Source organism: Suncus etruscus, chromosome 3 (assembly GCF_024139225.1).
Source record: "Suncus etruscus isolate mSunEtr1 chromosome 3, mSunEtr1.pri.cur, whole genome shotgun sequence".
Classification (NCBI taxonomy): Eukaryota; Metazoa; Chordata; class Mammalia; order Eulipotyphla; family Soricidae; genus Suncus; species Suncus etruscus.
This window is the reverse complement of record NC_064850.1, coordinates 92,614,488-92,631,527: the sequence shown is the minus strand read 5'-3', so window position 1 is coordinate 92,631,527 and position 17,040 is coordinate 92,614,488. Positions and strand designations below refer to the sequence as shown.

The 17,040-nt window shown below is 48.1% G+C and overlaps 1 protein-coding gene across 1 annotated transcript in view; it reads right to left on the bottom strand.

The window, feature by feature from the left end:
- SLC25A37 (solute carrier family 25 member 37) overlaps positions 1-16,161 on the bottom strand; it is a 34,045-nt gene extending 17,884 nt beyond the window's left edge. The window contains exon 1 of the mRNA XM_049769491.1: positions 15,821-16,161. Coding sequence (XP_049625448.1) covers positions 15,821-16,045 — 225 coding nt within the window. The 5' untranslated portion in view covers positions 16,046-16,161. The remainder of the gene's footprint in view (positions 1-15,820) is intronic.
- Between the last annotated feature and the right edge of the window lie 879 nt (positions 16,162-17,040).

Sequence of the window (17,040 nt, the reverse complement as noted above, 5' to 3'; positions counted from 1 at the left end):
TACAAAAGAGACCCCTGAGGAAATTATGCATAAGCCAACTATAAAAAGACAAATACTGTATGGTTCTATTTATATGAGGTACATAGACTAGTCAAATTCAGAGAGGAGAGCAAGAAGATCAGGGTATCAGAGGTTTGGAGTAAAGAGGAAAGGGAGTCATTTACTGGATGAAGAGCTTCATCTTTTTTTTTTTGGAAAATAAAAATGTCAATTGATTGGTTGCACAAAAGCCTGAATGTATTTCACACAGCCGAGTCATACACCAAGGACCAAGATGGTCAGCTCAGAGTTACTCTTAATAATTTGACTCTAAAGGGAAAGACTACAAAAATGAAAGTCAAACTGAAAGGTTTTTGTATGTTAAAAGAGAAGTTACCATTAAAAGGCAATCTACTGAATGGAGAAAATATTTACACACAATACATGAAATAAAGGACTGATATCCAAAATATAAAAAGTACTCACAAATCTCGGGGTGCAGCAGTAAGGCGTTTGTCTTGCACAGGGCTGACCTAGGACAGACCACAGTTCGATCCCCCCTGCATCCCATATGGTTCCCCAAGCCAGGAGCGAATTCTTAGCATATGGGCAAGAATAACCCGAGCATCACCAGGTGTGGTCCAAAAACAAAATAAAACAACAACAAAAAAAGAAAAACAAAAGAAAACAAATCTCAATAACAGAAATATCTAATGACCCCTCAAAAAATGTAGAGATGAACAGACACTTCTCTCAAAAGAACAAAAGCATGGCCAGTAAATGTAAAGAAAGTGCTCATCATCACTGGCTATGGGGAAACATGAATTAAAACAGAAGTAAGGTATCACCTCATACCAGTGAGAACGGCAAGTATCAAAAAAGATCGTAACACAGTGGGGATGCTGTGAGGAAGAAACCCTCATTCACCACAGGAATTTCTTCTATTCAGCCTCCAAAGAAAGTAGTTCGGAGATGCCTCAAAAAATAGACAAAACTTCCATATGACCCACAATTCCACTTCTTGGCTCCTACCTCTGAAACACAAAAACATTCACCCCAAAACATATGTGCATGCCTATTGGCCACGGCAGCATTTAGTACAATATCCAGAATATGGAAAAAAGCTAACTGTCCAATGACAGAGGGATAAAAAAGTTGTGGTAGGTATACACAATGGAATACAATGCAGCTCTAAGAAAGATGAAATTATACAATTTGTTACACAAGAATAAACTGTTGTGTTGAGCAAAGGAGACAGGGAGAACAGATTCTGTGGAACAAGGCAAGGCAAAATAGGGAAAAGGACAATATCTAACAATGACAAACTTTTGAATACAACATAATCACCAAGCCCTAGACTTGATGGCAAACCTATGGCACATGTGCCAGCAGTGGCACGCGAAGGCCTTGCAGCTAGCACGCGGAAAGGGGTCTGCAATTAAGATATGTGGCATGGTGGGAGGCAAGTGTGCTGGTGTCTGCTTTGCAGCTCACTTGGCAACAGGGCCGGACTGGCCATTGGGAAGACCGGGCATTGTGCAGCAGTTTGGGCTCAAAAAGGTTAGCCAACACTGCCCTAGAGGGAGGAGTGGGAAGGCCTAATGACTAGACAGAGGTGACATAGGGACAATCTGGGCACTTTGTAGGGATGTGTTTGTATATCAACACCACCTACTTTGACACAGATGTAAATATCTTACCTAAACTATAATAAAACAATTCTTTGAAAGATTGAGATAGTTGGGTGGAGTAGAACATGAAGGCTAGGCACTTGCCTTCATGTGGGAGATGCAGGACTCAGTACCCAGCAAATTGCATACACACCCATGCACCATGTAAGGCAGCAGATGGCATATTATGAGCATTTTGACATATATTTGTTAAAAGACCTCAAATCTAACTAATTTTCATCGGCATCTCTCCATCCTGTCAGAATCAAACAATTTCCAGCTGAATTCCCCTGGTTTTCCAAAACTGGGGTGGTAGTTCGTTTTTGGTGAAAGCCACCAGGTCACAGAACTATCCCCACATCCAGTTGCCTTGGAAGGTAATACCTGGAAGGTCAGTCCAGGGGCTCCGAGACAGAGACAAGTGAAAGAGGAAAACAAAAGAGGAGAGCATAAGATGCTGCAGTTAACTGCTTCTCCATCCCACAGGCCGGTCCAGTTCGGTGAAAACATGCTCACCTAAGTCTATCACAAAATAAGTCCCCAAAGTCTATCGCAACAGGAATCAGGATTTCAGCTGTTCAGACAGGGAGATCTGCTTAAAACCAACCAAATACCAGTATGGGTGAATGCTACTGGTTCCAAGACATGGTACCTGCCCTCAGAGCCAAGAGCCAGAGAGAACATTGGAATGAGAGCAGGATCTGAGAGCTGTTGTCCCACGGTCTAGCAAGCCTGGCCCCAGGGGCCAAGCACCTCAGCATCTCTATGAGGTCTCTCCAGTCAAGTGTGGTCCTGCCAGCTGCCCCGCCCGTCAGAGGCCGCACCCTCCTCAGCAGGCCCCAGGAGGAGCCTATTATCCATGGAAAAAAGACTTTTCAAAGCAGCCATGTCTCCAGGTTTCCTTTGTCATTCCCCTACTAATAATTAGAGCCAGTGATGCAGCAGCAGACCTGTCTCCCATTAAAGTCGCCAAGCAACCTTCGAGAAGGGACAGCCTGGCTCACTGCTACTGTGGTGCCAGGTGCCAGCATTAGGCTTTCACAGTCTTGTCACAGCAATATCAGAGGCAGACACAGCAAAATTCTGCCCAAGTGCAGCCATCTCTGCTCCACACACCAGCCCACCCCAGCAGGCATCACTACAGAGCTCTGTGGATGCTCCATGCTCATTTGGTATCCAAAATAACTTTTCAGACATCACCAGATTCCCTGCAAATGCTACGATCCAATTCTCTCTGTAATCTGAGGAGATTCTCAGAGACACACTGGATCACAGCTGAAGGAACATTCTGGGAGCTTCAGAGAATTTCCCCTTTCAGCCTTCAGAATCCACTCACACCAATGTTTACTCTTGCAAATGGCTTCCTAATTCATCTACACTTTAGAGTTTTCCTAGATGCCAAAGGGATCAGCAGGAGCTATCAATCAGGGGTGAGACCTCATGAGGCAAAAGCCCCCTACAGAGCATGCAAGCACTGCAACCATGAGAACAGATGCAGCCTGTGAGGTCAGACAGAAGGAGGCTTAGGAGGACTCTTGCTACCCAGTCCAGGTCAGTGTACCTCTGGGAAGCCATACTGGTTAGCAAAGCAAACACCACTTTGCCTCTGAAGCCAGAGAAAGAGTAAGTCAAAAGTCAAACAAATGACTGGCCCTACATATCAAGAAACCAAGAAGAAAGTGTGGGGAAAACAGAGGAGGGGGCATCCCTGGGATTCCAGGAGGGGTTCCTGCAGGCTGGTCCTATCAACAGCAGAACACAGGGAAACAGGAAGTGGCACATGAGATGTGACTCTAAGCATGATGAGTATCAGATGACTCTAGAACAGGGTTTTGCCTGTGAACCCTGAAAACCCAGGATGCAAGCTCTGTCTGGGCCTACTTCCAGCCTTGGGCCCATGAATGGAGGAGAATAAATGGATGGGAGGCATGAGGGAATGATCCAAAAGAGCAATTCTCACAATGCAATCTCAGAGCACAAACCACAGTGGGAGGGACTTCCTCCAGCAGATGTGGTAGTGTGGGAAGTGTACTCCTTGACCTCACTTGCTGCCACCAATCCTCTCCCAAATCAGTTGTGTGAGAAAACCCTGACTGTGGATGCAAAGCTGGGTAACCCTGGCCATGATGTTGACCCCTCATGACTCAGCTTCCTGGTAATGAACTTGCAAAAGGTCTTGGGCAGGAAAGAGTTTGTGAGCTATAAAAAGGGCCTTCCCAGAGGCATCTGCACCAGGTCTCCCCTTGGTTCCCGGTTCCCTGCTGGGCTGTGACCATCAGCGTTTCTTGAGTTGCCTGGGAGACTGATCTGCAGTCACTTAAATGATGTTGTTGAAGATTTTGAATCAATTAAAGCAACTATAATACCCAAGCAGATACTCAGGGAGGGAAGTCAGGCTCCATATGCTATATTGGCTTCTGACTCTTGGGTAAGAGAATTCTAGAAGAATTTGAGAAAAGCATCAAAGTGACAGTATAGCGGGTAAGGCACTTGCCTTGTACGTGGCCTACCCAAGTTCAATCTCCAGCACTCCATATTGGTGCCTGAGCTTGCCAAGAGTGATTCCTGAGTTCAGAGCGAGGAGCAGGTCCTGAAAACTGCTGAGCATGGGATCCTCCCAAAAAAGAATTAAAAGAATTCAGGGGAATTCCATGCTGGGGGCTTCCTAGCTCCTTCTTCAAAGCAGAAGGGCTTCTAAATTAAGAGGTGCTCTTTGGAAGTGAATGAAAAGTTCAGACTGGAAGCAGCCTGAGAAATCAGTTTGTTTTAGTTCAGCCTTGACATTTTACAGATAAAACAGATATGGGCAATTTATTCCATGGTCACTCTAGCAGCAGGATCTTTGGTTATCTTAAGCAACCATCACATTAAAATGCAAGTACAAAATGTCAATATGTACCTAGACAAAATATATGTTGTTGGCCTTGCTTCTCACTTCTTATCCTGCCCCCTGCATTCAAGCAACACGCAAGGGCCAACTGAGGATTTGCCCTCTTCCCAATTTTCTCAAATGTAGCTGCTCTGGGATCAGACCTGGTTTCTAATTTATAGCAGCTTCTGGTGGGAGTCCAGTTTTGCAGGAACTTGGCTTTTCAGGTCAGAAATAGAATTTCATTAACATTATTGGCTTATCAAACAAAACAAAAAGGGATGCTCAGTAAAAGTTTAAAAAGAGGATTGTGGGGACAGAGAGAGCTCATGAGCACATGCTTTGCATACAAGAGAGAAGGCTCAGATCCAGTCCCCTCACATTGACCAATCTCTACACCACCAGTAGTACCCAACACTGCTGGGTGTGACCCAGGAACAAAAGAAAAAAATGTTTAAGGGGCTGGAGCAATAGTACAGTGGGTAGGGAATTTGCCTTGCATGTAGCCAACTGGGTTCAATCCCAGACATCCCACCATATGGTCCTCCGAGCCTGCCAGGAATGATTCCAGAACGAAGAGCAAGGAAATAACCCCTGAGCACCATACCATAGGGTGTGGCAAAAAAAAAAAAATTAAGAATTGTGGCCTAAGCTCAAGGACAGCTTCACCAGCCAAGGTTCACTCTAAGCAGTCCAGATCCAAACATTTTCTAAGGATAAATGGACCTACCTCCACCTAATACCCTGAGCCAAGAAGCCCACCCTAAATGCCACTTGCTGCTTCCTTCTGAAACTTGGGAGATTGTTTTGGAAGCAAAGAGGAAGGCAACAATCATTCCAATTGTGAATATATTCCGTACATTATTGCAGCACTCTTCCAAGGAAAAGGCGTTTCTGAGGACTAGCAGTTGGCAGGACCTAACACAGACTAGCAGAGGCAGGCGAGCTCCAAAGAAAGGCTAAAGGGCACTAAGGACTGGGAAATGCTGTTAGACATTTTCAGCTTCTAATGACAGAGTGTGACAGGAATTATAGTCAGGGCCAGGGCTGAGGGGCTCCAGAGGAGGGCGCTGTCCACCCATTCCTCAGGTTCCCTAATCACCTGCAGAGTCTGAGCAGGGCCCCAAAGGTCACACTGGCAAACTGTGGGCTGCAGTTCATTCTCAGCTATCATGAAGCTATAACTTAAAGGTCCACTAGAAGCTAGAAAGTCTTGAGGGAACAGCTGACCCCACCACAACTGGGCTCTGCAGTGCCACCAGAGACCACACTTCCTGTTGCTCAGTGTCCAGATGGGGCATTCAGAATTCATGGAGGGAGGAAAAGAAACTGCAGAATGCAGTTGAGAAGGAAGGTCCCATCAAAAGCCCCAGGACAACGACCCCAAACTGTGAAAATGTGCTAGTCAAGTCTGAGGAGAGACGGCCTCGATGGGATGAGGAGAAACAACTGCTGATGCCCAAATGATGGCTGGACATCTTAGAAACAGCATCACTGTGCTGCGCTTCATTCTATCTATCTTCATGTCTAATTTGAAGCTCCTGTTCTCTGCAGGGGTCCCTTTTCAACACTTTCCGACAAAGTTCAAGCTCCTGGGGGCAGGTTCATCATCCCCCTACCCCAATCCCTCCATGGGGTACTGTACAAGGGCCGAGTGCAGGTGGTCACTCCCAGTAGCTCAGATTTTGCACAGTCTTGGAGTAGACACTGGATTTCAGCAATCTATCTGACCTAGAAGGAACATTCCCGAGACCAGGCGCGCATACACCAGGGTCAGTAAACCAGTCAGTAAATCTGAGACAGCAACTAAGGAAAGGGTGGTGCTTGGTGTCTCAGTTAAGATGCACCTCAGGCCGGCCCCCTCCTGCACACACACAGGCATGCTTCAGACAATTCCTCTCCTTTGGGAAAGCTACCCACCTGTCTGATCTGGCTTCTAGATTCCAATCATGAGCCCCGTCTTTGTTCATCTAGACTGGTGATAGCCCCGGAGTGTCCTGGGACACCCTCCATTCCAGGGAAGCCAAGCAATGCCAGCCAAAGCTGGTACCACGTGTGTTCCTGTCTCTAGTAAGCCCAGCTGGCACACTCCCTGCAAGCCTCAGAACTGACAGTGTCAGGAGTGATAGACAGGGGCCCAGGAGGCTGGGACACTGGTCTCCCATACATTCCTCTTCCTCTGTATCAGTCAGCAGCAGCACACCAGGTAAACATGGGAGACATGGAGGCCAGGGATCTGGGGCCATCAACAGTCTCAGCATTAGTCACTTTCTCAGCCCACAATGGCAGCCTCAGCCAGGGACAGGGTCACTTTCAAAGGAAAGGGAACCAATAAAACAGTTGTGCAAAAGACACCTGACCAGCCTTGGTCACTGGCCCTAGTCACAGGACCCCTAAACAGTGACTTTTCTCAGCCCTATAGTCTCCATAAAATAGACATTTGAGCCTTCCTGAAATAGAATCAGCTGCAGAGGGGCAGCAGGCTACCCTGGTCTTTGCACAGAAAGTAGAGAACACTATGGGTAAGAAGGAAGGCAAATGCCCATGGCCACCCAGCTGTCATAAATCCTAGAGCTTACAATAGCTAGCCCCCATCCCTTCAATGGGGCTCAGCATCTTGCCCTGAACAACAAACTCCTACCTATACATCAGAGCCCTGTCTCAGGCCATACTTTTATTTCCTGCTACTATACTCTCACATCAATTCCTCCTTCCATGGAAAAACTGCAGCCTTATCATTTTATCCCAGGACCCAGTTCTGAGGTTCTGCAGCATTAACAGCTGTATCTGTACCCGAGCCCCTCACTTGCTCCCACCCCATTCCCTTCTGTTGTGGAGCAGCGGAAAAAAGAACAGAATTCCAGGGCATATCACTTGTCTGAAGCTCAGTTTTCTCATCTGTGAAATGAGAAAGGACATGTGCCTTTTCCAAGTTTCAATACAGAACCCTTAGGTTCAAATAACAGAAGTTGAAACAAACCAGAAATACTGCAGCAGACAATATGCGACCAGAGACATAAGCAAACTCACAAGCATACTTTGAATTTAGAGTAGAAGCTGACCACGTGCCCTGAACATCCAGAGGAATCACAATTAAGTCTTGTGACAGCCTGACTGGGTACTGTCATTTACATTTCACAGAAAATAACAACATAGAGGTTTCAATAGCTGTCCAGGTACAGGCCTGGTCATCCAGCCTATAACCTGTGTTGCTAACCTGAATCACTTCTGAACCCAGTCTGTAGCCTATGCTTGGCTCTGTCATTAGCTAGGCCTGCTTTAGCTCACAAAGACAACTAACTTCCCAATAACCTGCAGTTAATCGGGTGTTAGTCCAGAGGATCATATCAGCCTATTAGACAAGAAGATTCCTGCTGAGAAAAATGAGCCCCTGAGGTTTCAGAGTTGCTTCAAGACAGGAGACTGGCACTTAAAATTTCTGGGGCCTGCCTTAGGGTTCAAGCCTTTCATAGGGAGCATCCACACTGACCCCAGACACTCTCTCACTCTCTCTGTGTCTCTCTCTCCTCTCTCTCTCTCCTCTCTCTCTCTCTCCTCTCTCTCTTCTCTCTCTCCTTCTCTCCTCTCTCTCTCCTCTCTCTCTCTCCTCTCTCTCTTCTCTCTCTCTCTCTCCTTCTCTCCTCTCTCTCTCTCCTCTCTCTCTCCTCTCTCTCTCCTCTCTCTCTCTCTCTCTCTCTCTCTCTCACACACACACACACACACACACACACACACACACACACACACACACACACACACACACACACACACACACCAGCATCTCAAATGTAGCCTGTAAGGCTGGCATGCCAGGAAAAGGTTGTCGGAACATGGAGTGAGGAGGCCAGCAGCTTTGGCCAGCCAGACGGGTTGAGTTTCTCATTGGATTGTGTGATGCATCCAGGACGGTTGGACCTGCAACATGGCCTCCCAGTGACTCGCAGCTGCGTCCAGTCCGGCAACTTGACCCACAATAGCCATACATTTCCAGAACCAGTTATGCAACTCCTGCTCCCACCACACACTGCTGGGATTTCTCTCTATTTCAACATGCGTTGTTTTTCCTTTAGTGAGAAAACATAAATGTGAAACCCTAACACTTCTTAGCACTGTCTGGGATTACTGGGAGGGTGGGGAAGTTTTACAAAGGCACCTTTTGTGAGTCAATTTTATTGCAGCTTCATTCAGCAATTTCGGGGACAACTAGGGGTTGTCCCCCACTGAGAAAAGAGTCACGTAAAGGGAGCAAGTGAAGAAGTTAGGAATTACACTGGCCTTTCAAGAGAGCCCTTCGGAACCCAGGTACCTCAGACCTGTACCCACGGAAAAAATGAGTATAAACTTTGGCCATTCTCTTCAGAGGGACGGCTTTGTCACCTAAACCAGAATTTAATTATAGGATGCATTCCTTGGAAACATGCCAGGCCTTATTTTTTTTTCTTGCCTCATGTCTAGTGCAGTGGAATATATGAAGTGTGTAGTAAGATGCATCAATTGTCTCAGATGAGTAACTATGGCATTTGGTACTATAACACAGAAAGGAAAGCCAAAGAGATCAGCAAATATCTGATTTTGTGTGTGTATGTGTGTGTGTTGTATATTCAAGACCTATACAGATTTAAGAAATAAATATGAATTAAATTAAAATAATAATTAAAAAAACAATTCAGGGGCCGGAATGATGGCGCAAAGTGGTAAGGCAGATAGCACTAGCCTAGGACAGACCACAGTTCAATCCACAGGCATCCCATATGGTCCCCCAAGCCAGGAGCGATTTCTGAGCACATAGCCAGGAGTAATCCCTGAGCATCAATGGGTGTGCCCCCCCCCCCAAAAAAAAATTCAGATACAGGCAGAGATCTAAAAGGACATTTGCTTAGGGGTTATGCAGATAGAGATTAGGTGCGTCACTAATCAACAAAGAAATGCAAATCAAACATGTTAAGATGCCACCAAGTGCCTGTCAGAATGACCATCATAAACCAGACAATACATGATGAAGGATAGCAGGGTGTGAGGCAGCAGGAGCCCCTCTGCCGGGAATGCCATCTAGGTAAGGCCATAATGGAAACTGGCTAACTGGGCCAGAGATACTGGTCTTGCATATGGTCAATTCCTGGCATCACATTTGGTCTCCCAAGCACTATCAGGAGCACAAGTCTGGAATAAACTCTGAGCACCCTGGATGTGGTCCAAAAACCTTCCACCCAAAAAACAGAACTAGCACCATCCACCAAGTCTACTTCTAAGTGTTTATCCAAAGGAAATAAAACCACTACTTAATGCATCCTTAATTACAACAGACAAGATATGAAAACAAGTTAAAAAAGCCGTGAGTGGATAAAGATGTGATGTAAGTGTGTGTGTGTGTGTATGTGTGTGTGTGTGTGTGTGTGTGTACACAATCTACCTCACACAATATAGTATTATTCAGCTAGTCAGCCATAAACAGAAAAGCTTGCTATTTTCAACAACGTGGATGAATTTTAAGGGTATTTTGCTAAGGGAGAAATACAAATATTGCATCTTCTCAATTCTAGGTGGAATCTTTTAAATTCTTAGGCACAAGCTGTTAGATACAGGTGGCTAAATAAAATGGGGAAATGTGGTCAAAAAATAGAAACTTTCAGTTATAAAATAAATAACTCCCCAGGATGTAATATGGTGGCTAGAGTTACTAATACTAAAGTCTATATCTGAAAGCTGCTGAGTAGAAAGCTTAAAGTTCTCATTACACTGAAGTTTTTATAGGGACTGGAGTAAGGCACCTGACTTGGATGCAGCTGACCCAGGTTCAATCCTTGGCATATGATATGGTCATCTGAACCCACCAGGAATGATTCCTGAGTGTAGAGCCAGGAGTAACTGCTGAGCATCACCAGATGTATACCAAAAACAAAACAAAATATATTCTAGCTGTGTGATGATGGGTACTACTATACTTTTATGCTGACAATTTCATGACAGATACAAATATCTAATGGTACTGTATACCTGAGTACATTCATGTATAATACATTTTATATCATTTTCTCCCATCTCTCCTTAAGCAGTTGCTTTGATTCATTCAACCAATATTCACAGAATATTTTTTGGACTCATGCTCCAATGGGTAAATCAGAAGGGGAAGGGTCTCTGAGTCTCTGAAAACTAAATGGAGTATTATTCAAAACCAACAGAGTACTGGGAAAGAGATACCAGCTGGTATGGCCTGACCTGCTCTTCTATTCTGATCTCTGCTGGCTATCTCCTGCAGGGGCTCCCATAAGGACTGTCAATGCTTGACTGGCACCTCAAAGTCTTAGACTTTGAGACTGTACTAGCTACAAACCTGCCCACCTGTGGCACTGAGATGCGTAAAGTGGATCAATTCATCTGGAAGCTGGTGAGCATTGAGGGAGCCAGCCATTACAGGACCAGCTAAGACTGCTGGGGGTAGGTCACTTCACAAATACCTAACTGGGCACCTCCTGAGCAGTGGGGCATCCCTGAGACCAAAAGAACAAAGACTTCCTGCCCATCCACTGGGAGCTTACACTCTAACAAGACAAAATCTATAGAAATAAAAAGTACAAACAGGAATAAACCATATAAATCAGGGGTGGCGAACAGGTGGCTCTCAAGCCGCATGTGGCTCCCGGCCAAAATGAATGCAGCTCTTTGCCTCTTATGTGTTTAATATATTATTGCTAAAATTATATGCTTTTGTGTGAGTGTTTGTCTGTTTTGGCAGGTCATTGCATGGTGTGGCTCTCTGACTCTCACAGTTTAAAATTTTGGCTCTTTGTGTCGAACTTGTTCGCCATCCCTGATAAATAATACAACTAAGTATTATAAGGGGTTAGAAGGAAATGATGCCTTAGAGAACAGCAGAACAGAGTTGGGGGGGGGCGATGGAAGTGGAGAAAAGGAGGAATAATAGGGAGGAGGCTCATTAATGGGTCAGAGGTCAGGGAAGCTGTCAAAGAAGCCATGGTAGGTGGAGAAACAAAACAGTGGAGTAAGGAAAGGAAAACTCAGAGGAGAACTGAATGAATGTCCTGCCTACCCAGGAAACAAAGTCTGGGCTCGGAGGATCCCCAAGACAGTTGTGGGGAGAGTGAAAGTCCACAAACAGGAGCTCAGGGGCAGAGTTACACTTAGAGGAAGAGAAAGTGATCAGGAACACTGTCAGCCAGGCAAGGTGGGGTGTAGGGGGAGCGGCCTGGCCCTGGGCGGAGCCTTCCCCAAAGCCTACTCAAGGCCTGAAGTCTGGCAGGAACCCATGGGGCCTGTCTGAGGGCTCTCTGGAGAGCAAAAACAAACAAATAGAAAATTCTTTGAAAAGGAACAGTTATAGACCAAGACAGACATGAAGAACCAGAAAGTTGTGGGGTTGAAGAAAGGCCACCAGAGGCTGGAAGACATGCAAGATCAGTAAGTTCTGTAATGCAAGGCAAGTGACAGGAAAGGTGGCAGAGATGGGCAGGCAGGTAAGAATCCGAGGTTGTGAAAAGCCCCATCGCCCCCCTGTGCCTAGCAGACCTCAGGGAAAAGGAGGATATCCCCTCCACAAACAGCTCCTTTTCCATTGCCACCCATGACAGGTGTAACCAATGCAGTCAATAACCCCCACCCAGAAGTCCCAAATGCCTCTCCCTACCTTCACTGCTCTATAATTCCAGGGGCTTCCACAGCAGCCCCTCAGCCCCAGGCACCTCCTTCATTTCTGTCCAGGTAGCAGGAGGCCAGCCGCAGATAGGTCAAGTGCTGACTCTGGGACTGAAAGACACCCCCACTCTCCACTTCCCAAGCAGAAGCTTAGAACCCACCCACCCCCCAACACGCTAAGGATGCACCCTGCAAATTAGGAGCGGAGAGCAGGGCAGAAATAGGCTGTTTTTGCCCTCCTCACATCCACCTCTCAGTTACAAAGCCTTCTACTGGAGAAGGCCAACAAAAGAGAGGCCCAGGGAGACAACTTGAGGAAAGAGGAAAAAAAAACCTGGATAATCTTGTTGCAGGAACTAGACCCATCTGGAATTTCACAGGAGTCTGAAAAATATTGACTGCACTATTCTTGGCCTCCAAAACACTTCAGTGGGTGGCAAGGAGGCTGGCAGCTGCCTGAGCACCCTTGCTATAGCCAGCTTGCAACGCAGGGCTCATGATGTGCACACCTAGAGGCAACGCACCTGAAGAATGCCCAACCACCCTGGTATCAGCCTGGCTTGGCAGATTCTGCAGGACCAGCTACAGGAAACCCCAAGGCCAAGTAGATGAGTGAAGGCAACTCAATGCCATCAGCAATGAAAGATGCAAGCTTTCCCTTCAGCCATCAGCACAGCAGACACAAGGAGGCTGCTCGAGCAGAGCTAGAGGCCAGCACTTTCCTGACAAGCAAAGCAAGTGAAAACCTGTGAAAGAACCAGCAGATGTTCCCTCACTTCAAATCTTTCCTGTTGGTTTCCTTTTGCCCCTACTTTCACCACCTTAGGACTCAGCATGGCAGATGAGAGCTGTGACTAATCTGTTTGGAATTTTCTCTCCACCCACCTGGCATGTTCCCCACAATTTTGAGTGCTCCTGCCCAGGGGGTGTTCTCACATCCACCCTAAGCACTGGGCTAAGTGGCCACACCATGAGCCACTTTGAGGCCCATGGAAAACTCTGGACAAAGCCCCAGCAGAGCAGAACTGGCTACTATTGGGCAGAAATCCCATGGAACCCCTAGGTTCTTGGCATTGCTATCTGAGAGCAGAACTGCAGGTGACCCCCCATGGCCAGCCCTTTCAGGATTAGTGAGCAAACTCTGCTACTCTGCTGCAGCTTCAAGCAAAGGGGATTGGGGAGCTCACAACCAGTGAATTCTCTCTGTGTTTCTGCTGATAAATGAAAAGAATCATCCTTGCTACTACCTCTCCTAAGAAAACTGTAGAGGTAGGCACATGCTAATAAGTGCTTTCAAAACAAACCTACATGCTAACACACATAAGTATTCCCAAGGGTCACAATTCAGGATCACAGGAGAACCCTATAATCAAGACCAGTGGTCTCATACTCAATTTACCTGGGGGCCGCAGGAGGCAAAGTCGGGGTGAGGCAGGGCCGCAGAAGGGATTTTGCTTACCGAATATTCACAATAAAAAAATCGCATTAGTAAGAAAAAATATCGCAAAAAATTGCATTAAACATTTGCATACCCCCAACGGAACTGCTCGGGGTATGCGAATGTTTAATGCAATTTTTTCCTTACTAACGCGATTTTTATTGTGATTATTAGGTAAGCGAATAACCGCCAATACTGCGATATTTGAAGGCCAGCCTCGGGCCACAAAATGTTGTACGGAGGGCCGCAAACACCCCTGACCTAGACCCTCTTGACTTGCCAACTGAGCCCTTATTTTCCAAGTACAGTGGGAGACTAGTCCAGCCAGACCACCTCCTTCTCCCACACACCACGTTAACCTGCTCTGGAAAGTTAATACTAAGTACACAGAGGTCAAAACATACCAGCATCGGGCAGGAGAAGGGGCAGGGAAGAAATGCAACACATCCCACAGTTTAAACATGTAGGAAGAATGCCTCTTGACAGTATCAAAGGCAGCTCAAAGGGCATGACTAATTATTTCTAACTATAATGTGAAACCAAAATAATGCCCTGAACCATACTTAAAGCAAAGAGGCCCAGAGCCTCAGATGCAGGCTAATTCCTTGACAGCACATTCTCCTCAAACCGGTGGGCCTGGTATCTACGAAAATGACATTTCTGTTATCTACGAAAATGACATTTCCTGCTCCTACCTTTCCCAACACTGTGCAAGATACTAGACACATGCTTTCAGCACACAGGGAATTGTATTACAGGAAAGGGATTCTTTCCCACACAAATGTCTGCTATCTACCCAGGTGCTTTACTAGAGGAGCCTGAAAACGTATGTGACAAGGTCTCCAGGACCTGAGTATCCAAGCTGGGAGGACCCATTCCTCTGAGTCCTCTCCCCAGAAATCTCATGGCCATTCACTGCCCTGCAACTGACAGCTGCACAGGGGAAACTTGGAGTACCACCTTCTGGCCTCCAGTGTTCCTGTGGGGCCAGCTGCAGTGACACTATCCAGTGGCTGCTAGAGGGGGGTGATAGGCAACCTACATTACATTGCTTTCCAGGATCTACACACACACGTTATAGAACACTTACATTACTTCCCAGGATCTATACACAGACACACACATCCTACACACACACACACTCTCTCTCTCTCACGTTATAGACCACCTACATTACCTCCCAGGATCTGCACACACACACACACACACACACACACACACACACACACACCAAACACAAAGGTGGAGTCAGCAGGCACAGGCTACTCAGGTCACCTCTCTGCAGGGCAGCTTCTTCATCTGCAATTCACTAGGGTTGCAGAGGGACCCAGTTATGCCCAGCAAAGCTCAAGGTGTCAATATTTCCTTACTCCGTGACGGGGCATCTTAACAGGCTGAGGCTAGTATGAGGCGAAAGGTACAGCTGTCTTGACGTTAGGACGCCTCCCCTTAGAGAAGTGCACCTCCAAAAACCACGCGAGGGAGTGACAGGCAAACGGGTGCCTCCGATTACACAAGCCGTGCGCCCCCGCCGAGCTGGAGTAAGAGTCGGCAAACGTCCCATTGCAGAATGAAAAGAGATGCACATGCACACACTATCCGGTTGGGGGGAAAGGGGAGGAATTTCGGGTGGCTCTATACCGGTACTCATCCAGCTATTCACACACGCTCCTCCACGTCCACCCTCCCATCCAGCCGCAAAATTAAAAAGAAAAAAGAAAAGAAAAAGAAAATGCAGAGCGCGGAAACCACACACGTGTCCCTGCAGAAGGCGCAAGAGCTGGGCTGGGGCCACGTTACCAGCAGTTGAAGGCGCGCGCGGGCTTCCCTCGGAAACACAGCACATGCGGGTCTAGACTAGAACCAGTCCCCGAGAGAGAACTTTTGGATCGCGGGTGCTGGCGTGGTCAAAGATGGGGTACCGATCGCCTCCCGAACCCGGGCAGGAAGGCGGCTGGCACGGCGCGGCGAGCGAGCGTGCGCCTTTGGGAGTCCCCCGAAGGATCCCCGCAGCACCTCCCCAAAGCCCAGGCGCGCGGCGGAAGGTGCAACTTAGGGGGGCTCCCCGGAGCCCAGGCTGAGCGCCCAGCTCCCCGAGAGGCCCGGGGCCCGGGGGTGAACGTGGTCCGGGACTCTGGCGCAGGATGCAAACGTTTGCACGCGCGCGCGCGGTCCTCCCCGAGAGCCTCTCCGGAGCGCCTCGCCGCGCCTCACCTTCACGGAGTCTACCGGGTACATGACCGAGTGCTCCAGGATCCCGGCCATCGCTCCGGCTGTCATGTGGGTGGACACGGAGGCGCTGGTCGGCAGGTTCTCGTAGTCCTCCGACCCGGCGTCCTTGCAGCCGCCGCCTCCGCCGCCGCCGCCATCTCGGCCGTCCCCATCCATTCTGCGCCCCACTGCCTGGCTCCCCACGCCGCCGCCGCGCCGTAGCTCCATCCGCCAGCTCCGCGGGGCGCACGGGAGGCTGCGGGCGGTGGGCAGGGAGGGGGATGGGGCCGACAAACTTCACTTCTTAAAGCGGGACCCACCTCCCCGGGGCTGCGGCGCCTGACGCCATGGCGGGCTGGCTGGGGCGGGGCCGAGGGGCCCGACGCACCAATCGCTGGCAAGGAAGAGGCCGGCCGCGGCCGCGCCATTGGCTCGCGCCCCGCCGGGACCCGCCTCTCTGTGTGACGTCACCGCCCGGTGCACATTTCCAAGCAACCGGACGGGGGCGAGAGGAGACGAGACGTTGCGTTGGGGTGTCCCGGGAAGTTGGGACTACCACGAGGGTGGTGCTTGGGGGGAGTGGTGGGGACTGGGGAGGGTCGGCCGCGCCTCAGGGGGTTATGCATAGAGATAGAGAGGAGTTATGCCACTCTGGGAAGAAAGGCCTTCCTAGATCCCTGGGGGCTTTGCTAAGGGCATGGCTCTGTTAGCATTGGCATGCTTGAGGCCTGAGGCCGGGAAGTTGCTATCATTTTGAAGGGTGCAGTTTGGATGGCCTTTGAAGCTGGGAGTCCTAGAAATAAGCGCGACTTAATAATGCACCGTATTTTGTAGAACATAAATCCAGACAATGGAAGAGCCCGAGTTAAAATTCAAGGTTCAGTATGAGGCTGCTGTGTTGGAGAAAAACATCCATTTATCCCATTTTTTCCCCTCATTTGTAATTCCTACGTTTGTGGTTCCTCTTATTCCCTCAGAGAGCTTAAATCCCTGCCCTGAGCTGTCCCAAGGCTTACAACCAGGATGAGGCTCCTCCGGGAAGCCATTTTCCCCCTTATATTTTCCTCCAGCCTCCTGCCAGTGGGGAAGGTTCACAGGTGTAGAGCTTTCAGACCAATAGCATCACATCTATTTTGTCTTTGAAGATTCTCTCCTACTTCATAAATCACCTGAAGTTGGCTACTTAAAGTACAATCAGTCTGATTCATTTTAACCTAAGTGGT